This window comes from Callithrix jacchus, chromosome X, assembly GCF_049354715.1.
Source record: "Callithrix jacchus isolate 240 chromosome X, calJac240_pri, whole genome shotgun sequence".
NCBI lineage: Eukaryota > Metazoa > Chordata > Mammalia > Primates > Cebidae > Callithrix > Callithrix jacchus.
In genome coordinates, this window is record NC_133524.1 from 102180248 (window position 1) to 102204450 (window position 24203).

Sequence of the window (24203 nt, forward strand, 5' to 3'; positions counted from 1 at the left end):
CTTTCTTTCCCTTTAGTAGCTAGCAGAAGACTTGGTGTACAAAAGATGCTTAATTGGTATTTTTGATCAATTATCCTAATGAAGGTATCATTGCTTTATTACATTGTTTTGGAGCTTGCAGTGGAGAGAAGGGGATAATTCAGAGGTTTAGAAGATTTATGTCACTAAAAATGTTGATTAGGTAATATTTCATTCAGAACACTGTTACAAAGCATACATGAGGATTTAATATTTCTCAATTATATTTTTAAAATATATATTTCCTTATACTTACAAATTTATAAAAACCACCCCAAATAGTTCACTTGTTTCATCTTGTTGGAAAATGTAGCTGTCAAAATGGCCTATTTACAGTGAATCAATGGTGCTCTAAATGTGCTGGGAAATGGATATTGTATGGATAGAATAAAAACCCAAGTAGGAACACTGTCTAATAAATGTTTACACACCATCAAGTCTATAAACATTAAATATCATACACGATAGAATCTTTCTCATCTCATAATTTATCTCAATTTTTCCATTACTTTCTTTCATTTTCTCTTCTAGCTTTACTCACAGACAAGCCTCCCAAGCCATTGTTCCCCATGGAGAATCAGCCAAGTGTTATAGATGTCCAGCTGGGTAAGTCCCCTTCTGGGCATAATAGATCCTAAAGTTGCTCTCTGTTAACAGATGGGGAAAATTGCATGAACCAGGAAAGGTTTATCTCCACTGTTATTACATGCAAATTAATTTGCGTTCTGCTCATTTATAACCCTGGAGTTCAGTGCAGTAGCGGTTTAAGGAAATGAGTTTGTGTTGCATCAAAGATGGTAATATTAATTAATTACACTAGGTACTAACTGTGCTGTATGACAGTTTTTTAACTCTATGAATGGTAGATGGATGAGTGTCTTGCATTGGTGATTGGTAGAGAAAACTTTTCATACATGTCAGCCAAAATTTTTGTTTGGACAGCATTAACTCCTGGAGACCAAGCACTTCTTAAAATAAAACACAGCCCTTTGATTTAACCTTTAAAATGATTTGATAATATTATTTCAATGGCACAATCCAGGGCCATTTAAAACTTGTTTTTAGGTTGGGATCCTGAACATCTGTGAATCATATGATGTTGGGAAAAGTGACATGTTGATTTATGAGTGCTATTGTCCTTTTACATACTCAAATAAGGACACAAGGTGTTACACCTCCTTTTAGAGCTCCTACTGGTAATCCTTGTAATTTTAAGTGCTATAAGCTAAAATCTCAGAGGCCTGCTAGGATTTCTTTCAAACTGTGGCCTTAATTTAAGTCATGTCCTTAACACTTGCAAGATTTCATCTCTCTTAGATTTCATTCTAGTATTCTAAATTTCTTCAATTCTATATAAAAGAACCATGAGACAACTGAGTAAATATGCTTGAAATGTACTGGGCTTATACTGAGTATATGATTTATTGATATTTGTGACCGTAGTAGTCTCTATCAATTATATAGCCAGGGTTGATAAATTGATCCCAATATTTCACTCTCTTAGAAAGGTTTTTGTTTTTGTTTAATTTTTAATTATTGTGAGTACCTAGTAGGTGTGTAAATTGATGAAGTATATGAAATATTTCGATACAGATATGCAAGGTATAATAATCACATCAGGGTAAATGGGGTATTCATCACCTCAAATATGTTTCTTCCTTTGTGTTATAAACAATCTGGTTACAATATTTTAGTTATTTTAAGATGTACAGTTAATTATTGTTGACTGTAGTCACCCTGTTGTGCTATCAAATACTAGATCTTATTCATTCTATCTAACTATGCCTATTAACTACTCCTACTTCCACCACACACAATACCCTTTCTACTCTCTATCTCCATGAGTTCAATTGTTTCAGTTTTTTAGTTCCCCAAAATAAGTGAGAACATGTGAAATTTGTCTTTCTGTTCATGGTTCATTTCACTTAATGTAATTGCATCCATTTTTACTCATGTTGTTGCAAATCACTGGATTTCATTCTTTCTTATAATTGAATAGTACTCCATTGTGTATATGTACCACATTTTCTTTATCCATGTGTCTGCTGATGGACACTTAGGTTGCTTCCAAATCTTGACTATTGTGAATAGTGCTATAATAAACATTGGAGTATAGATATCTCTTTGATATACTGATTTCCTTTTTTCTGGGTATATGCCTAGCAGTAGGAGTGCTGAATCATGTGGTAGCTCTACTTTTAGTTTATTGAGGAACCTCCAAACCATTCTCCATGATGGTTGTACTAATTTCTATTCCCACTAACAGTTGACACTTGGGTTCTCTTTGCTCTATATCCTCTCCAGCATTTGTTATTGCCTCTCTTTTGGATGAAAAACATTTTAACTGGGATGAGATATCTCCTTGTAATTTTTGCAAGTTTTGACTCAACTTTTGATCTTTACAATTCAATTGGGATTGTTGGAAGCTTATTTATATCTTGAAAATAAGAGAGAGAAAATTATATTCCTAATGTTGTTCATTTTTCTGAAATAAAATATAGCACATTGTAGTTTTCATATGCAGCCTAGAAATGTGCATACCAAAGTTAAGCATTTTTAAACTAACAAAAAGAAAGTAATAAACATGTTGTCAAGAGTGGACTGTGGAAATGGTGAATATTTTGTAAATAATGAAGTATTAGACTGTGGCTCTTCTTATATCCCCTATATTATTTTGCAGTCATTATATTTTGTTAGAGACAAATCTAGATATGCTGACATTCATGCTGACTGTATGATATGGTTTACTTATATCTCTCCACCTCAAACTGGGATAAAAATATTCCAAGGGAAGTTTGTGTTTCCAGGGGTTACATGGAGCCATAAGTTGATCTTCTATCATTAGTTTACATGGAAATTCAAGTGGATAAATTGTTTTCATACAAAAAGATACATACACACATGCACACACACATATATAAAGGAGTAGAAAGCAACAATTGCGTAATAATATGTATATGATAAAATTCACAAATAAAATATGAGTAAATTTTATGTTTGTGGCCCCTGGAGGAATACCCTCTTTACTCTCCTCTACTATTAGGCACATTTCAGCAGCAAAGTTTGAAAAGTACTTATCCAAAGTAAGAAGGACCCTTATAGAAGATACATTCCATTCAGATTCACTGTGTGCAACACCTGTATGTACTTTTCAGGATATCTACAAGATGTGTACTATGTATAAACCTGTATTCTAATATAGATATATATGCCAAAATACCCTACCAAATACTACCATCCTATAAGATTACTAAAATAATTTACTTCCAATTTACAATTGATGTAAGGCTGAACTTGTTGGGTTTTAGTTTGTAACATAATTGGAAATAACTTAATTGACAGAAAGATGGAGACCTGCTTATTTTTCATCCCAGAAAGTCTGTTAGACTGAGATGTTAAACAACCATATAATTCAGAGAAAGTAAAACAAAATGAATCAAACCAGATCTTTGGCATTTCAAGGAGCACATGACTGATTAATTTTAAGTGATTTTAACTCTTCCATGGATTTATTTAGCACCATTTATTCACAATTGGAAATCATTTTGTAAGTTGCTCTTATACCTCAATAGTCAGGTGATATTATGAGCATTATAAATGTCAAAGAGCTCCTCAGTGTCAGCAGGAGGTCTGCAGTGAGAATCATGAGACATTAGAAAACGCCAGGTGTAAAAAAGAGAGAGAAAGATAACTGACACTATTGGGTATCTCTGTCTATGTCTGGAAAACTTTCAGAATTCAGTAAGGTAATAAAAACTTCTAGACATTGTCTTCCTTCAGTTTCTGAAGTTTATCAAACACATTCAGCTCTGGACATCCTTAAGCTAGAACTAAAATTAGAACAGCCAAAAAATACAAAAATCCAATCCATATGGCTAAACACATTGGGTTTTCCAAATTCCATTCCTTAAAATTTTAGAGGACATTGTGGTAGATTAAATCTGGTCATAGATTTTTGGCTATTCCCAATGTCTAAACTTAATTTTTCATTCTTCTTCCATTGATTCTGGGTTGGCCTTTGGGACATACTTGACCAATAGAGTGTGGCAAAAGTGATGTTCTGAAATTTTAGAGGCTGGATGAAAAGAAACGTGTAACTTCTGTTCCAGTCTTTTGGTGAAATCTGAAACCACCATGCTGCTCGTAGTTTAAGCCACATAGAGAGGCACTAGAGGATGAGATACAATGTGGTGGGAGAGAGAGGTCAATTAGTACCAAGGCACCAATATAAGTGAAGAAGACATCTTGGAAGTGGATCCTCCAGCCCCAGCTTCCCTGGCTTATCCCATGTAGATCAGAGACAAACCACTGAGCTGAACTATTCTCAAATTTATGACCTCAAAATTCATGAACAAAATAAAGTGGTTGTAACTGGCCATTAAGTTAGGGGTAATTTGTTAAGTAATAGTAGATTACCTGAATAAACATTAATTAGTATATCTAGAGCATTATTAATTTTATTTTTTCCCATGAACAAGAATTTCATGCAGCCATTTTATGCAAAATGAGACAAGTTTTAGGGAATACTTGAGTATTGGCTTCAAGGTAGTTTTAGAAAACATGGCCTGGAATAATTGTTTATGTGTTTGAGGGTTACACTCTGTTCTCAGTTCTCAATATTTCTAAAAGGAATACAGTAAATGAAAAATTTCAATAGAAATAAGTACTTTTCATGCATGGAGTTGGCATCAGTACAGATATTTTGTTGTGTCTCTAGAGGAAAATAAACATCTTGACTTCTTCTCTCCTATAGTGTAAGCCATTAGTCATCTACAAAGTTCTAGAAATTTACATACATTTTGCTGACTTAGTGATGACAGTTTGGTTGTTGCTAAATTGTGTTCACAATGTAATATTGAAAGAAGATAATCTTCACCAAATAACCATATATTTTGAGATGATAAACACATTCTTAACAAAATAATCTGAAAACAATTGCTCTCACAAAGCAAGTCTATGCAACTAAAGTTCCCTGTGGTAATATAAGATATATAAAAGATAAAACAATGTACAACACACACATTAAAAATTCCAATTTGGTCGTGTTATCCCTTATTTTTTTATCTCTCTGAAGGTAAATTTAGCTTTAAATTCAAGAAATACACCTTGATTATACCAAGGCTAATTCTTTTCTCAGCAGTTGAAAAAAATATATTTTCAATAATTTTTCTAAGTAAAACAGCACTGTATTACAATATATAAACTTATTTTTCACCTTTAATACCAATGTATTAAAATATTATAAGGACATGTGCCCAATTTGATACATATTCATGCTAGACAGACCCTTTTTCATACACTGCATTTTATCATAAGACCTAAGTGCATGCTTTACAAAGTGTAACATACTCCTAGAAGTTTTGAAAAAGTCACTAACAAATTTGCATGAAATATTTGAGATCTTCCATCTAATTTTAATTAAAGGTGAGTTTGAAAATATGTCCTATTCTTCTGAATGACGATGATAATTTTTCTCCTCTCCCCTCTCCTCCCATCCCCTCCCCTCCCTTCACCTTCCCTCCTCTCTCCTCTTGTTTTTTTTTTTTTTTTTTGAGACAGAGTCTTGTTCTTTCACCCAGGCTGGAATGCAGTGCTGCGATCTCGGCTCACTGCAACCTCCACCTCCCAGGTTCAAGCGATTCTCCTGCCTTAGTCTCCCAAGTAGCTGGGATCATAGGCACGTGCCACCATGCCCAGCTAATTTTTCTATTTTTAGTATAGACGGCATTTTGCTATGTTGGCCGGGTTGGTCTCAAACTCCTGTACTCAGGTGATCTGCCTACCTAGGCCACCCAATGTGCTGGGATTACAGGTGTCAGTCACTGCACCTGGATGATAATTTTCTTCATGGAAGTTTCTTAAGACTTAAAATAAGCTAGGCAGTATTACGTAGAAAATACATATAAACATTTACTTTCTTTTTCTGTGTGAATCAAAAAGGAGGCCTGAGGAGCCTAAAGTAGAACAGAAAAACTCAGACAAGTGGAACAGTCCAAGCTAATTGGGTTACTTCAGATGTTTCAAAAGGCTGATAGTTAATCTCTAGACAAATCTGATCCAGTATAAAAGATTTTTCTTCTTTTATTTTCTCATTCAGAATTTATTTTGTTTTTACAGGCTATTCAAATTCAAATTACATGACTGTGTTATGTGCTATTGGCTCAAATTGTCTCTGTGTATATAAGAAGTGTTAATGTTCATCAGAAATTGATTTCCCTACCATACCAGTTTCTGCTGAAAATTATATCAGATCCCCTAAGAGACAAGTGTAAGAGACCCTACAATATATCAAAATATAACATTTAATTCAACACTCAGGACTAGAAGGCAAACAAATAACATTTAATCCTAAATTAGGAAATTAGCTATTCAACCAAATCTATGTTGTTTATAAACCTTTATTTCCCTGAAAACATTTATTGAGTTCTTACTGGATGACAGTATATTAGATCCCGAAGATATAGAGGTGAATTAAATGATTTTCTTGGCCTTAAAGAGTTCTCAATCTAGTGGGGAAACAGATGTGTATAAGTAGAATTGCATCACAGTATGAGAACTGCAAAAAGGGTGGGGGAAGGGGAATGCTTTTTGTTTTTGTCATAGGACCTCATATATTAAAGGTTCTATGTGCTTAGGTTTTCACTCATTACAATGACAAAACTCTGTAACTTCAACATAATTACTACATTTATCTCAAAATAATTAAGAATTGCTAAGAATAGAACCTTTTGAAATCATAAATTGTCCACCATTTGCTTTAATGTGGCAAATACTAAAAATATAAATTTTTGATAGCCTTGAATCAATTCAGTTTAACAAAATGTGTCAACTCCTTCTAAAGTTGACATAAAATGAACAATCCACAGCAAGTCACCAACTGAGCTAAATGTCAAACCAGAATTATTGTTAATACAAATAGTAATACATGATTATTTCATTAGCTGGATCATAACTTGATATATGCATTGTGTGTATAATGGTGGAAGCAAGGGATTTCTTTTAATTCTTTATATCATATTTTTACCCTCTTAGATTCAAATAACTCCTTAAAAACTTTTATATAATCTTGAATAAATGAACACTGTGAAGAGTTTGGAGAGTAGGAAGGAGGGTATTATGAACTTACTCAGCTTTCTTGGCATACATAATTGGAGCTAGTTCACGGTAGCATTTCCTCATCCTTGTAGACATTCTAGGGTTAGTGAGTTGTTTCCAAAAGACCTATTTATTCAGGATAACATGCACAAGCTTAGCATGGGCTACCCCAAGCTGAAAACCATTCTTCTATTGCCCAGATTATACAACATGTGCATTATTTACAACTTTGGAAAATCTAGGCCAAGCCTTTTCCCTAAGAGTTGGCTACAGTATTAATGAGTAAGACTGAAACTGGTTCCCTTACTTTGTCTTAAATTTTTATAACAGCTGTGCATGTTTTGAAATTTTGAAGAATGAAATGGGAAAAAAGTTAACAGTTTACTAAAAAGTATGTGGTTAGAATCTAATAATGTGATTATGAACATCTCTTAAATAGCATGATTGTTAACCAGTCTTCTTCCTCTGTGCATACATTGGTATTTGGGGTCATTGCTTAAGCTTTTGTCTCATTCAGATACTATGATAAGCTTGATTGTGTGTCATCATATTTTTAAAAAGCCAAAACCACGATTTCATATATTTGGAACCAAAATTATTTGAGAATTTACTAGTTACTAGGCATTATAATGGGCATTTGTACATACACTGTCTTATACCTCGTAAGAGCTCAAAGTAGTAGCAGGTATTGTTGAAATATTTAGCATATGAGAAAATGTGTAGCCACAGACAGTTGAAATAACTTACATGATGTTACATAATTAGTAAGTGACAAAGAAGGGATTTCAACCAGATCTGTTTCACTCCAAAGTATTTTGTTTTTATTATAGCACACTGGGTATGGTAACATTATCTAGACCCCAAACTGTATCCTAGGACAAAACTATCAGTTTAGTAAGGACAGCTAAATAATATTAACAACTATAGTAATTATTATTTAATAATAGCTCTATTATAAATAATAATATAATTATTCTACTTAGTATTATAATTTAATGACATTTCTAATACTGCTAAGAATAGTAATTATTATTATTATGTTTCCTTAGTAGTAATAGTACTACTAATTATTATTATTTGTACGAGTAGTATCAGTAGCAGTAGTAGTGGAACTATCATTTCTTGATTGCTTACAAGGTCCTTTGTACTATATTAAATACTTTATATAGATTATTTTATTTAATCCTCCCAAAAACTCTGTGATAAAACCAACTACTTGTCTCATTTTAACAGTTTTATTATATTAGTCATATACTCTACAATTGGTGATTTAAAACATCAATTTTAATGATTTTTAGTATATTCATGAAGTTGTACAAGCATCACCACAATTTCAGAACATTTTCAACACCTCAGAAAAAAACTATGTAACCATTGACATTCACTCCTCTCTCCCTCATCCTCACCCCATCCTCAGATTTTGATAGTCATTAATAAACATCTGTAACTATAGATTTGCCTATTATGGATATTTAATACAAATAAAATATACAACATGTGGTCTTTTGTGATTGGCTTCTTACATTTAACGTATGGTTATCAAGGTTCAATCATCATTATTGCATGTGTAAGTACTTCATTCCTTTTTATTTCCAAATAATAATCTACCACATTTTATTTATTCATTCATTAGTTGAGGGATCATTTGTATTCTGTGGCTCTTATGAACAATGTTGCTGTGGGCATCCATGTACAAATTTATGTGTGGACATATGTTTTCATTTCTCTTGTGTATACCTAGGCATAGAATTGCTGGATCATTTGGTAATTCTATGTTTAATCTTTTGAAGAATTACCAGGCTGCTTTCCAAAGTGACTGTACCATTTTACATTCCTACAAGCAATGGAGAAGAGTTCCTATTTCTCTATATTTTCGAAAGGAGTTGTTATTTTTTTAACATTATCCTAATGTGTATGTAGTACTATTATGATTGAAACTGGATTTTTAAATTTATATTTCTCTAATGGTTAATTTTATTGAGCATTTTTTCATGTGCTTGTTGACCATTTGTGTCTTTGAAGAAATGTCCATGACCCATTTTTTAAATGAGAAAAATGGGCTCAAAGAAGTTATAAAACTTATCCAAGCTAGTAAGCAGCTTTAAAGTAGTGAAGCTAAAGTTGTCACTCTTAAATCTTAGCCATAATGTCTATTAATATTAGTACTATTGTTTACATGGTCCTCTTGCACTTGAGACTTATTTCTGCCCTTTCTTAAAATAGATTTTTGGACAGAAAGTGAAGGATCATATATGTAGAAGTTAAAAGGGTATCTAGCGTGATTTGATTCAGTGAGAAAATAGAAATTATTGAGATCATTGCTTTAACTTTAAATCTTTGTAACTCAGGCAACATGTTCCTTTTAAATAGCAAACTAATTTTTAAGAAATATATATGCCTGAAAACTGCCTGTGAAGCACAAGGCAGTATAGGAAAGTTTTCTGGAGGGATTTACAGTATACTTAAATGGCCAAAAAAAAGTATGTAATCCAGCATCTGAACAGAAATTAAGAAATTCATCTGTATCATTAAAGGATAGGAAGGATAGATGAGAGACTTAAAAATAAGTTGGAGAACTCTCCGCTGTTTGAATTTATTAGGAATACGTGTCAACTGAGTCCAGTATTCCCCAAAAGCATATGATGTCTATGTTTATATCAATACAATCAGCTTTGCAGCACTTCTCAGCAGTTTCATGTTCTTACCCATCTTATTCAGTGTATCTTATTCAGTGGGTTCTTGCTAAAGATCTGGAAAAGAAAAAAAGCTACAAATTTTTACTCTATCTAAAATGCCACATGAACTGAAAAAAAAACAGAATTATGTAAGAACTCTTTCAATTCAAATATTTTATATAATTTTATGTAAATAAAGGCAGATTTTATAGGCAAACTTGTAGAAAATTGTGTAAGCTATAGCTTATTTCTAATTAAAGTAGAAGGGTGTTCTCTGAAGTGAGGTAGAGGGTAGCTTTGTATCATACAGATAATTCCATTAATTGTGCTCTGCATCTCATTTAAATAAATTGGCTTAAACTTTGGAAGATCTTTTGCTCCTTTAGTAATAGCTCTTTCCAAAAATTACTTAGATATTATCAGGAGTGGGATATAAATATTTGGTCCTTTTTTTGAGGGGTCAGGGTCTCACTCTGTCACCCAGGCTAGAGTGCAGTATCATGATTCAGGCTCACTGCAGCCTCAAACTCTTGGGCTTAAATGATCCTCCTGTCTCAGCTTCCTAAGTAGCTGGCACTACAGGGACATGTCACTATGCCTGGAGAAGCATTTTTTAACAATTTTGTTGAGACAGAGTCTACACAGAATAAGGACAAGGCAAGAGATCTGGAAAAAAATACTTAGAGATCTGTGAAACTACTAGTAGTTTACAGTCAAGGTAGTAACTTAGAGTTTGGAAGCTTAGATGTTGCAGAAGCCACGGCAAGGTGGTATGCAAAGAGGTCAGGTCAGAGAAAACACCGATCTTCGATTTCTAGCAAGGCGGAAAAGTCAAAGGCCGAAAGCCATTGTAAAGCAGGCAAGAAATGGATACTGAAAGATCAAAGACAGTGGTACTAAACCTGTAAGAGTTGGCTCTTGATTCCCACAAAACAAAGGTATTGTCACTGTGGTCATAGCCACTGAAAAGTAAAGTTTGAAAGAACTAGGTCTTAGAGTGATGCAAAAGAGGACACACCTGGCAATTAAGATCAGTTAAAGGCTGGGCGCAGTGGCTCAAGCCTGTAATCCCAGCATTTTGGGAGGCCGGGGCGGGTGGATCACGAGGTCGAGAGATCAAGACCGTCCTGGTCAACAGGGTGAAACCCCATCTCTACTAAAAATACAAAAAATTAGCTGGGCATGGTGGCGCCTGCCTGTAATCCCAGCTACTCAGGAAGCTGAGGCAGGAGAATTGCCTGAACCCAGGAGGCAGAGCTTGCGGTGAGCCGAGATCACGCCATTGCACTCAAGCCTGGGTAACAAGAGCGAAACTCCGTCTCAAAAAAAAAAAAAAAAAAAGCTCAGTTAAAGAAAGTCCTTTTGCTAAAAAAAAGAAACTCCTTCAAAAAGAGTAGAAGGTAAACTTGGCTTTATACCAGTTCTAATAAAAAGTCTACTCTTTGCCAATATCTGAATTTCAAAAATTAAATTAATATTATATGCATCAGGTTCACAAAAAAGGTTTGATTTTGTTTACAAATGCAATATTAACCCAGGAGGAGAGCTTATGTATACTGAAATTTGGTATATATTTTTAAGATATTTCTTTTTCAAGAGCAGGAGGAGTTCTGACTCACTGAGGGCCTGTATCAATGTCATTATTCTCCTTAGATGTGAAGGTGTTGATTGTATACCTGTTACTATGATGATGATTTTACATTTATTGTCAAGTTGTTTGATAAAATTTTAACTTAGTGAGATGACAATCATGGTGTATCTCAAGGCTGATTGTTGGCAAAAGAACAAAAAGAATGTGAACGTGTGATGGAGAGGAGGCCTACAACAAAATAGAGGAAAAGTTCTAAAATAAAATTTCAGGCACTCCTCCTTGCCACAACCATCTGAATGGACTCCTCCTCTCTGCCAGAACATTTCAATGTTAACCTGAAAATCTGGTTCAGGCCATGACAGGAAGAGAGGGTTGAACATGTATGCCCTATTCCCTTTTGGAATTCAGGAAAGGTTGACCAGCATTTGACATTAACACAGACCTTAAGTCTGATAAGAAACATACAATCTATTCTCTGTGAAGCCTGCTTCCTGGAGGCTTTATCTACATGATAAAACTTTGATCTCCATAACCCCTTAGTGCAACCCACACATTTTTTGATTGATAATAACTTTCAACCAATTAACAATCAGAACATTTTAGAAGTCTACCTATAAGCTGGAAGCGCCCTGCTTCAAGTTATTTCATTATTCCAGACCAAACCAATGTATATCTTACATGATTGATGTCTTATGTCTTCCTAAAATGTATAAAAATAGGCTGTGCCCTGACCACCTTGGGTGGTCATGTTCTTAGGATTTCCTCAGGGCTATGTCACAGGCCATAGGTCACAAATATTTGGCTCAGAATAAACCTCATCAACTATTTTACACAGTTTGATTCTTTTTGTTGACACTCCCTTAGCTCAATTATGAGAAAATGAAAGGTCTTTAGAAAGAAAAAGAATCATGCTAACTCTACATAAAATAATTAAGGAAGGTGGAGGGTTGACTTTGACAAAAATAGTACCTCATATTTATGCAGTATATCTTTTCAAGGCATTCAAATCATGTTTTCAGACATCATTTAATTAATTTCTTTAATAGTTCTGTAAAGTAGGATGAGTGTAAGATATAATTAACCATTGGCACATGCAGTGATTAAGGTTTTTGTGATGCCCACAGGCAGTTTAATTGAGCATACTAGTGAGGAATCAGCTAGATCAGTAGTGAATAAATGATTATTAGCCTGATCATTATTAGTCAGCTCAGAATTTCTGTAACTCTGCTATTACATATGTACACATATGACTGTTATTATATATATGTAAATATATACAAATTTGTACCAGGGACGATTTATGTACTCACATCTCTCTGTGTTTCCACTTCCTTTTTCTGTCAAATAGTTTGCTTATTAATCTAATAACAGCTGTTCTCATGAGTGACCACTTTGTATATAAAGTAGCTCTTAAACTTTACAGATTGCTACTCTGCTTGCATTTACTTTTTGGTTCTCAGTGTTGATTCCTGTGATTTTAGTTTTTATATTCTTCTGATGTACAAAGAACTTTTAAAAATACACTCATGGGGTATATATGACATTTCAAACCATACAATGTATAATGATCAGATCAAGGCAATTAGCCAGGGAAATGCAAATCAAAATCAAAACAGAGTATCATATCATCCCAGTTAGGTTAGCTATTATTAACAGGAAAAAAATAACAAATGCTGGTGAGGATTAGAAGGTACTACCTCAAACCATTACAAAAACTGAATAACTTTGTCAACAAATTGGAAAACCTAGAGGAAAACGATAAATTCCTAGATACATACAATCTACCAAGATTGAACCAGAAAGATACAGAAAACTTGAACAGATGAATAATGAGTAAAGTTATTGAATCAGTGATAAAACCACCTAACAAAGAAGATCCCAGGACCAGTTGGCTTTACTGGATAATTCTACTAAGAACTAATTGACTGTATTAATAATAAATGTTAATTAAATGCATTTACAATAATTAAAGAAGATTTAATTCCAATTTTTCTTAAACTCTTCCAGAAAATTGAAGAGAAGGGAATACTTCCAATCTCATTCAACATTACCTTAATACTAAGGCCAGATAAAAACACTAAAAGAAAAGAAAACTATCAATATAAATGCAAAAGTCATCCACAAAATACTAGCAAACTGAATTAAACAGCACATTAACATGATCAAACATCATGACCAAGTGAGATTTAACCCTGGAATGCAAGGAAGTTTCAACATATGAAAATAAGTCAACGTGATATACCACATTAGCAGAACAAAAGATCAAAATCTTTAGAACACATGAACATCTCAATAGATACAAAGCATTTGACAAAATTCAACAACCTTTCATGATAAAAACACTCAACAAAATGAAAGCCATATACAAAAATAGCCTACAGCTAACATTATATTTGATGATGAAAAAACAAAAGCTTTTCCTCTAAGATGATGGACAAGGCAAGTATGCCTACTCTTGTCACTTTTCTTCCACATAGTAATGGAAAAGTTCTTGCCAGAACAGTCAAGCAAGAAAAAGAAATAAAGGCATTCAAATCAGAAATAAAGAAGTAAAAGCATCTCTGTTAATAAATGACATAATCTCATAGGTAGAAAATCCTACCGATTCCACTAAAACTTAGAACTAATAAATTTATCAAATTGCAGGATACAAAATCAATATATAAATATCGTATGCATCTTTATAGACCAAGAATAAATGATCCACAAATAAAACTGTGAAAACAATGCCATTTATAGTGTGGAAAAGAATAAATAACTTAGGAATAAACTTAACTGAAAAGGTGAATGATTTGTGTACTAAAATCTACAAAACATTGCTGAGGTAAATTAAGGAAGGTACAAATAAATAAAAAGACACCTCACATTTATGGATTAGAAGTCTTAGTATTATTAAAATGTCCATAATTGCCCAAAGTGGTCTTCAGATATAAGGCAATCCCTATGAAAATCTCAGTGACTCTTATTGCAGAAGTAGATAACTCAATCCTAAAATTCATGTGGAAACACAAAGGTCCCCAAATAGACAAAACAATTTAAAGGAAAAACAATTTGTTGTTTGAGGCTGAGGCCTCAAAATTCCTGACTTCAAAACATACTACAAAGCTACAGTAACCAAACAGTGTGGTACTACCATAAGGACAGATAAGTAGAACAATGGAATAAAATTAAAAACTCAGATATAAACCCACACATAATTGATCAAATTATCTTCAACAAATGTACCATAACTATACAATGAGAAAAGGATAATCTCTTAAACCAGGGGGTTCCTGACCCCTGGGGCCACAGAGCAGTACCAGTCTGCAAAGCAGGAGGTGAGTGGCAGGCAAGCAAGCATTACTGCCTGAGCTCTGCCTCTTGTCAGATCTGTGGCACATTGAATTCTCATAGGAGCATGAACCCTATTATGAACTGTGCATGTGAGGGAATTAGCTTGCATGCTCCTTATAAGAATCTAACTGATGTCTGATGATCTGAGGTGGAACAGTTTCATCCTAAAACCATCCCCCAAATGCTGCCCCTGTCCATGGAAAAATTGTCTTCCGGGATACTGGTCCCTAGTTTCAAAGAGGTTGGGGAAACAAATGATCATGGGAAAACTGAGTATCAATATGAAAAATAATGAAATTAGACCCCTTCTCTTATACCATACACAAAAAATCAACCAAAATGCACTAAAGAATTAAACATACATCCTGAAACTCTACAACTACTAAAGGAAAACACAGGGGAAATTCATAACATTGTTTTTGGCAATAATCTTTTAGCTGTGACACCAAAAGTATAGGCAACAGAAGCAAAAATAGACAAGTGGGACTGTGGAAAACTAAACAGCTTCTATGCAGCCAAGGAAATAATTCATCCAAGCAGAATGAAAAGACAACCTACAGAATGGGAGAAAATATTTGCAAATGATATATTTAACAAAAGGCTAATATGTAAAGTATCTGAGTATCACCTACAACTCAATAACAACAAAAAAACAGCAAAAATAAACTTATTAACTATAGATAAAAACCTTGAATAAACATTTCTCACGGGAGAAATACAATAAGTCTACAGGCATATGAGATTAGTGATAAATATCACTAATCATCAGGGAAATAAAAGTAAAAAGCATAGTGATCTATAACAGCTGTTAAGACGGCTACTATTATAAAAAGCAAAAAAAAAATAAGAGAGAGAAAATAAGTGCTGGTAAGGATATGGCAAAATTGGAAAGCTTGTGCATGATTGGTGAGAATGTAAAATGTACAGCCTTCATGGGAAACAGTATTGTGAGCCTTTAAAAATTAAAAATAAAACTACCATATAATCCAGCAATCCCACTTCTGAGTATTTGTCAAGGTGTGGAAACAATGTAAACATCCATCTGCAGATGAATGGATACATAAAACCTCATAGATACATACCATGGAATATCATGTACATTTGAAAAAGAAGAACATTAAAAAAATAAAAAAATAAAAAGACCATCTTGTCATACATGAGAACATGGATGAACCTTGAAGACATTATGCTTAGTGAAATAATCTGGTCACAAAAAGACAAATACTGCATGATTCTTCTTACATGACATAGCTAAAATAGTCAAACTCTTAGAAGCAGAATATAGAATGGTGGTTGCCAGGCACTGGTAGAAGTAGAAATGGGAAATTGCTCTTCAATGGGTATAGAGTTACAGTCATGCAAGATGAAAAAGTTCTAGAAGTCTGCTGTACAATAATGGATATATAGATAACAATGCCATATACTTACAAATTTGTTAAGAGGGTAGACTTCATGTTATATGTTAGTTACTTCAATTAAAAAAAAAAACAAATATACAAAACAGTTGGTGAGAAGTGTTGTAAAAGAGATTTGTTGACTCAGAAACCTAAGGCTTAAAGTATACTGTTCCCTCTACCTTGTCTTACATATTGTGACAACAATGCTTAGAGACCTTCCTACTTAGACTCTTCTATATTATTGCTTTAGTAACTTCAAATTAGGATCCCATATTTTTGCTGTGACAAGTATCACAATCAATTCCAAATTGATCTCTTTGTCTCTTCTTTCTCATCTTTAATAAATTCTCTTCACTATAACCAGAAAAAAATTCTATGTTAAAATGTAAATCTTACATATCTCTCCTGATTCAATCTCTTATATAACTCATTTATTTGCCTAAAGGACAAGATACTAATTATTTACCTTGATTATTGGTTGCCACCTACTTCTTCTGTCCCATCATTCTAGCTATCCCAAACTGTTTTATTTTTTTCTCATGCAGGAAATCATATGCCTCCTCACTCCTAATCTCCTGGCAAAGGTTGTTGTATACCAATGTTCAGTTTATCATCACTTCCCAATGATACCTTTCCTGATCCCTGATCTGCAATCCCAGGAAGAAAATATGTTTCCTTTTTATGTCCCTGCTATACCTTATGAATTCTTCTGTCCCAGCATGTATACTTTTTAATTGTATCTTCATTTGTTGATATGTCTTTATCTCTTACTAGACTGTAAAATTGAGTTAGTGTTTTCTTCAGCATTTCTTTTCCAGCGATAAGCACTGTGCCTGAGGCTCAGTAAATGTCTGTTTTATGTATGTATGCACAGTCATATGTATGAACAAATGCACAGATATATGAATGAATGAAAAAAACAAGTGAATACATTTCTGTGATAACTAAATTTCAGATGTTTGACAACATCCCTCACTACAGCCCTCCCATTAATTTCCTTATATTTTATGAATCCAGCTTTACTTTAGAAAACAACCTTAGTGCCATCAGGAACCATAAAATCTTGGCCTTGTGTAATGGCTCATGCCAGTAATCCTAGTATTTTGAGAGGCTGTGGTGGGCAGATTGTGTGAGCCCTGGCATTTAAGACCAGCCTGAGCAACATGGTGAAACCCCCACTCTACAAAAATACAAAAAGTAACTGGGCATGGTGGTGTGTGCCTATGACTCCAGCTACTCAGGAGGCTGAGCTGAGAGGATCACTTGAGCCCTGGAGGTCAAGGCTGTAGTGACCCTTACTTGCACCACTGCAATCCAGCCTAGGCGATGGAGTGAGACCCACTTTCACACAACAACAAAGCCATAGAGTCTTAAAATTGGAAGGAAACTCCAGCCAATATAATAAATAACCATAAATCACAGTGACTTAACATAAGAAAAGTTTACATCTTGCTAATACAAAGTCCAATTGGGTATTCATGTCACTTCCTATGCAGTTCAAGCTTTTTCTACCTTGTGGCTTTGCCATCCCCTAGTGACCCTTCGGTCTTCTTCTGGATCCCCCAAACTCATCTAGCCAAGAGAGAGAATGCGGAGGGTTGCAATGTTGTTTTTAGGCTCCAGAACAGAAAGTAGTGCACATCACTTCCAACCATATCATATTCGGAGTTCATCACATGACCAAACTAATATCAAGGAAGGTTTCATAAAGTAGATGAACACATGGATATGGGTGAGAACTGGCGGTCCCAATAGCAGTCAGCTAGTCTTAACTGGTGTAGGAATACCTCTGGGAGCATCTCTAAGAATATTGTCTACAAGAGTGTTCCATGACAACGGAGAACACATTATATCCACAAGGCATCCTATTCAGTTATTGTATAATTATTGTCATCGGAAAGTTCCTTTTATGCTAAACTATAATCTCACTCTTGTGGCAAGACAGAGTAAACCTATTTTTCTTCCATATAGTCCTTCAAATATTTAAAAAAATTAGCAGGATCCCTCCAGCATCTTATATTCTCTAAGATAAATATTTACAATTCTTGATAATTTATTTATTCGTATATATATTATTGCACTTTAGGTTCTGGGGTACATGTGCAAAACATGCAGGATTGTTGCATAGGTACATACATGGCAACATGGTTTGTGCCTCCATCCCTGTCACCTGTATCTGGCATTTCTCCCCATGTTATTCCTCTCCAACTCCCTACCCCCTGTTGTCACTCCCCTAGTCCCCCCAACAGACCCCAGTGTGTGATGCTCCCCCCTCTGTGTTCATGTGTTCTCATTGTTCAACACCAGCCTATGAGTGAGAACATGCACTGTTTGATTTTCTGTTCTTGTATCAGTTTGCTGAGAATGATAGTTTCCAGATTCATCTATGTCCCTACAAGGGACACGAACTCATTGTTTTTTTATCACTGCATAGTATTCCATGGTGTATATGTAACACATTTTCCTTGTCCAGTCTATCATCAATGGGAATTTGGGTTGGTTCCAGGTTTTTGCTATTGTAAACAGTGCTGCAGTGAACATACATGTGCATGTGTCTTTATAATAGAATGATTTATAATCCTTTGGATATATACCCAGTAATGGGAGTGCTGAGTAAATTGGAATTTCTATTTCTAGGTCCTTGAGGAATTGCCACACTGTCTTCCATAATGGAATTTACACTCCCACCAACAGTGTAAAAGTGTTCCTGTTTTTCCACAGCCTCTCCAGCATCTGTTGTCTCCAGATTTTTTAATGATCGCCATTCTACCTGGCGTGAGATAGTATCTCAATGTGGTTTTGATTTGCATTTCTCTAATGACCAGTGATGATGAGCATTTTTTTCATATATTTGTTGGCCTCATGTATGTCTTCTGTTGAAAAGTGTCTGTTCATATATTTTGCCTATTTTGAATGGGTTTGTTTGATTTTTCTTTTAAATCTGTTTAAGTTCTTTGTAGATTCTGGATATTAGCCCTTTGTCAGATGGGTAGATTGCAAAAAGTTTTTCCCATTCTGTTGGTTCCTGGTTCACTCTAACAATTGTTTCTTTTGTTGTACAGAGCTCTGGAGTTTAATTAGGTCCCATTTGTCTGTTTTGGCTTTCGTTGTCAATGCTTTTGGTGTTTTAGTCATAAGTCCTTGCCTATGCCTATGTCCTGAATGGTTTTGCCTAGGTTTTCTTCTAGGGTTTTTATGATGTTAGGCCTTATGTTTAAGTCTTTTTAATCTATCTGGAGTTAATTTTAGTGTAAGGTGTCAGGAAGGGGTCCAGTTTCTCTTTTCTGCACATGGCTAGCCAGTTATCCCAACACCATATATTAAAGAGGGAATCCTTTCCACATTGCTTGTTTATGTCAGGTTTGTCAAAGATCAGATGGCTGTAGATGTGTGGCACTGCCTCTGAGGCCTCTGTTCTGTTCCATTGGTCTATATCTCTGTTTTGGTACCAGTACCATGCTGTTTTGTTTACTGTAGCCTTGTAGTATAGTTTGGAGTCCGGTAGTGTAATGCCTCCAGCTTTGTTCTTTTTGCTTAGAATTGATTTGGCTATGTGGGCTCTCTTTTGGTTCCATATGAATTTTAAGGTGGTTTTTTTCCAGTTTTGTCAAGAGGGTCATAGGTAGCTTGATGGGGCTAGTGTTGAATCTATAAATTACTTTGTGCAGTATGGCCATTTTCACAATATTGATCCTTCCTAACCATGAGGATGGAATGTTTTTTCATCTGTTTGTGGCCTCTCTTATTTCCTTGAGCAGTGGTTTGTAGTTCTCCTTAAAGAGGTCCTTTACATCCTTCGTTAGTTGTATTCCTAGGTATTTTATTCTCTTTGTAGCAATTATGAATGGCCGTTCGTTCTTGATTTGGCTCTCTTTTAAGTCTGTTATTGGTGTACAGCAATGCTTGTGATTTCTGCATGTGGATTTTGTATCCTGAGACTTTGCTGAAGTTGCTTATCAGTTTCAGGAGATTTTGGGCTGAGACGATGGGATCTTCTAAATATATAATTATGTAGTCTGCAAATAGAGACAATTTGACTTCCTCCTTTCCTAATTGAATACCCTGTATTTATTTTCCTTGCCCGATTGCTCTGGCTTGAACTTCCAATACTATATTGAATAGGAGTGGTGAGAGAGGGCATCCTTGTCTTGTGCCAGATTTCAAAGGGAATGCTTCCAGTTTTTGCCCACTCAATATGATATTAGCCATGGGTTTGTCATAAATAGCTTTTAGAATTTTGAGATATGTCTGTCAATAACTAGTTTTTTGAGTTTTTAGCAGAAAGGGCTATTGAATTTTGTCTAAGGCCTTCTCTGCACCTGTTCAGATAATCATGTGGTTTTTGTCTTTGATTCTGTTTATGTGGTGAATTACATTTATAGACTTGCATATGATGAACTAGCCTTGCATCCCCAGGATGAAGCCTACTCGATGATTATGGATAAGCTTTTTGATGTGCTATTGCAATCAGTTTGCCAGTATTTTATTGAAGATTTTTACATCTATGTTCATCATGGATATTGGCCTGCAGTTTTCTTTTCTTTTTGAGTTTCTGCTGGGTTTTGGTATCATGATGATGTCAGTCTCATAAAATGATTTGGGAAAAAATCCCTCTTTTTGGATTGTTTGGGATAGTTTCAGAAGGAGTGGTACCAGCTCCTCTTTGTACATCTGTATGTCTGGTAGAATTCAACTGTGAACCCATATGGATCTGGGCTTTTTTTGGTTGGTAGGCTATTAATTGCTGCCTCAACTTCAGTCCTTGTTATTCATCTATTCAAGGTTTCAAGTTCTTCCTGGCTTAGGCTTTGGAGGGTGCAAGTGTCCAGGAATTTATCCTCTTCTTCCAGGTTTACTGGTTTATGTGCATAGAGTTGTTTGTAGTGATCTCCGATGTAGTTTGTATTTCTGTGTAATCTCTGGTGATATTCCCTTTATTGTTTTTTATTGCATCTATTTGATTCTTCTCCTTTTTCTTTTTTATTTCTGGCTAGCAATCTGTTTTGTTGATTTCAAAGAACCAGCTCCTGGATTTATTAACTTTTGAGGGTTTCTTATGTTTCTGTCTCCTTCAGTTCTGCTCTGATCTTAGTTATTTCTTGTCTTCTAGCTTTTGAGTTTTTTTGATCTTGCTCCTCTAGCTCTTTTAATTCTGATGATAGGGTGTCAATTTTAGATCTTTCCTTATTTCTCCTGTGGGCATTTATTGCTATAAGTTTTCCTCTAGAGACTGCTTTAAATGTGTCCCAGAGATTCAGGTACACTGTGTCTTCATTCTCATTGGTTTCACAGAACATCTTTATTTCTGCCTTCCTTTCATTTTTTATCCAGTCAACATTCAATAGCCAGTTGTTCACTTTCCATGATGTTGTGCGATTCTGAGTTAGTTTCTTAATCTTGAGTTCTAATTTGATTGCACTATGATCTGATAGACTGTTAGTTATAATTTCCATTCTTTTGTATTTGCTGAGGAGTGATTTACTTCCAATTATGTGGTCAATTTTAGAGTAGGTGTGATGCAGTACTCACAAGAATGTATATTCTGTGGATTTGGGGTGGGGAGTTCTCTAAATGTCTATTAGGTTTTCTTTGTCCAGATATGAGTTCAAGTCCTGGATATCCTTGTTAATTTTCTGTCTCGCTGATCTGTCTAATTTTTACAGTGGAGTGTTAAAGTCTCCCACTATTATTGTGTGGGAGTCTAAGTCTCTTTGTAGGTCATTAAGAACTTGCTTTCTGTATCTGGGTGCTCCTGTATCGGGTGAGTACATATTTAACATCATTAGCTCTTCTTGTTGCATTAATCCTTTTACAGTTATGTAATGTCCTTCTTTGTCTCTTTTGATCTTTGTTGCTTTAAAGTCTATTTTATCAGAGACTAGGATTGCAACTTCTGCTTTTTTTTCTCTCCATTTTCTTGGTAGATCTTCCTCCATCCCTTTATTTTGAGCCTATGTGTATCCATTCACTTAAGATGGGTTTCCTGGATACAGCACGCTGATGGGTTTTGACTTTTTATCCAATTTGCCGGTATGTGTCTTTTGATTGGGGCATTTAGCCCATTTATATTTAAGGTTAATATTGTTATGTGTGAATTTGATACTGCCATTTTGATGCTAGCTGGTTGTTTTGCCCATTAATTGACACAGTTTCTTTATTGTGTTGATGCTCTGTACCATTTGGTACATTTTTGGAGTGGCTTGTACTGGTTTTTCCTTTCTATGTTTAGTGCTTCTTTCAGGAACTCTTGTAAGGCAGGCCTGGTGGTGATGAAATCTTTCAGCAATTGCTTGTTTGTAAAGGATTTTATTTCTCCTTTGCTTATGAAGCTTAGTTTGGCTGGATATGAAATTCTTGGTTGAAAGTTATTTTCTTTAAGGATGTTGAAAATTGGCCCCCACTCTCTTCTGGCTTGTAGGATTTCTGCCAAGAGATTGCTGTGAGTCTGATGGGCTTCCCTTTGTGGGTAACCTGATCTTTCTGTCTTACTGCCCTTAGAATTTTTTCCTTCATTTCAACTTTGGTGAATCTGATGATTATGTGCCTTGGGGTTGCTCTTCTTGAGGAGTATCTTTGTGGTGTTCTCTGTCTTTCCTAGACTTGAATGTTGGCCTGCCTTGCTAGGTTCGGGAGGTTCTCCTGGATAATATCTTGAAGAGTGTTTTCCAGCTTGGATTCATTCTCTCTGTCACATTCAGGTACCCCTATCATACATAAATTGGGTCTTTTCACATAATCCCATATTACATGGAGGCTTTGTTCATTTCTTTTCACTCTTTTGTCTATAGTCTTGCCTTCGCATTTTATTTCACTGACTTGATCTTCAATCTCTGATATCCTTTCTTCTGCTTGGTTGATTCAGCTATTGTAACTTGTGTGTGCTTTGCGAAGTTCTCATGTTGTGTTTTTCTGCTCCATCAAGTCAATTTATATTCTTCTCTAAGCTGTCCATTCTCATTAACATTTAGTCAAACCTTTTTTCAAGATTCTTAGTTTCTTTTCATTGGGTTAGAACATGTTCTTTTAGCTCAGAGAAGTTTGTTATTACCCACTTTCTGAAGCTTGTTTCTGTCAGTTCATCAGACTCATTCTCTATCTAGCTTTGTTCCCTTGCTGGTGAGGAGTTGTGATTCCTTGAAGGAAGAGTGGCATTCTGGTTTTGGGTGTTTTCATCCCTTTCTGGTGTTTTTTTCTCATCTTTGTGGATTTATCTACGTGTGGTCTTTGTACTTGATGACTTTCAGAGAGAGTCTCTGAGTGGACATCCTTCTTTGTTGGTGATGAAGTTATTTCTTTCTGTTTTTTAGTTTTCCTTCTAACAGTCAGGCCTCTGCTGTAGGACTGCTGGAGGTCCACTCCAGACTCTGCTTGCCTGGGGATCACCCACAGGGGCTGCCGAACAGTAAGAGTTGTTGCCATTTTTTTCTTCTGTTATCTTTGTCCTAGAAGGGTACCTGCCAGATGTCAGCCGGAGCTCTCCTTTATGAGGTTTCTGTTTGTGTATATGGGGGTCAGGGAGCTGCTTGAGGAGACAGTCTGTACCTTATAGGAGCTCATGTGCTGAGCTGTGAGCTCTGTTGTTCTGTTCAGAGCTGCTGGGCAGGTATGTTTAAGTCTGCTGCTGTGGAACTCATAACTGCCTTTTTTCTCAGGTGCTCTGTCCTGGGAAGGTGGGGCTTTATTTATAAGTTCCAGATGTGCTGCTGCCTTTTTTCAGAGATGCCCTGCCCAGCGAGTAGGTAGCCTAGTCACAGTCTGCCAGCAGAGGTGTTGTTGAGCTGCTGTGGACTCTGCCCAGTTGCTGTGTGAATTTCCTTGCAGTTTTGTTTATAGAGGTATAGTTAGAACTGCCTCAGTAATGGGATCTGCCTCAGTAATGGTGAACTGTGTCTGTAATGGCAGACTGCCTCAGTAATGGGGGTCTCCTCAGTAATGGTGGACTGCCTCAGTAATAGTTGACTGCCTCAGTAATGGCAGACTGCTTCGGTAGTGGTGGTCTGCCTTGGTAATAGCAGACGCCCTTGCCCACACAGAGCTGGACCATCCTGGGTCCAGCTGCACTTGCTGTGAATCTCTCAATTCAGAGCGTTTCAG

General features: G+C 35.4%; 1 protein-coding gene across 1 annotated transcript in view; it reads left to right on the plus strand.

The window, feature by feature from the left end:
- IL1RAPL2 (interleukin 1 receptor accessory protein like 2) overlaps positions 1-24203 on the plus strand; it is a 1167415-nt gene that overhangs the window by 881373 nt on the left and 261839 nt on the right. The window contains exon 6 of the mRNA XM_017968450.4: positions 550-624. Within this exon, the coding sequence (XP_017823939.2) occupies positions 550-624 (75 nt within the window). The remainder of the gene's footprint in view (positions 1-549; positions 625-24203) is intronic.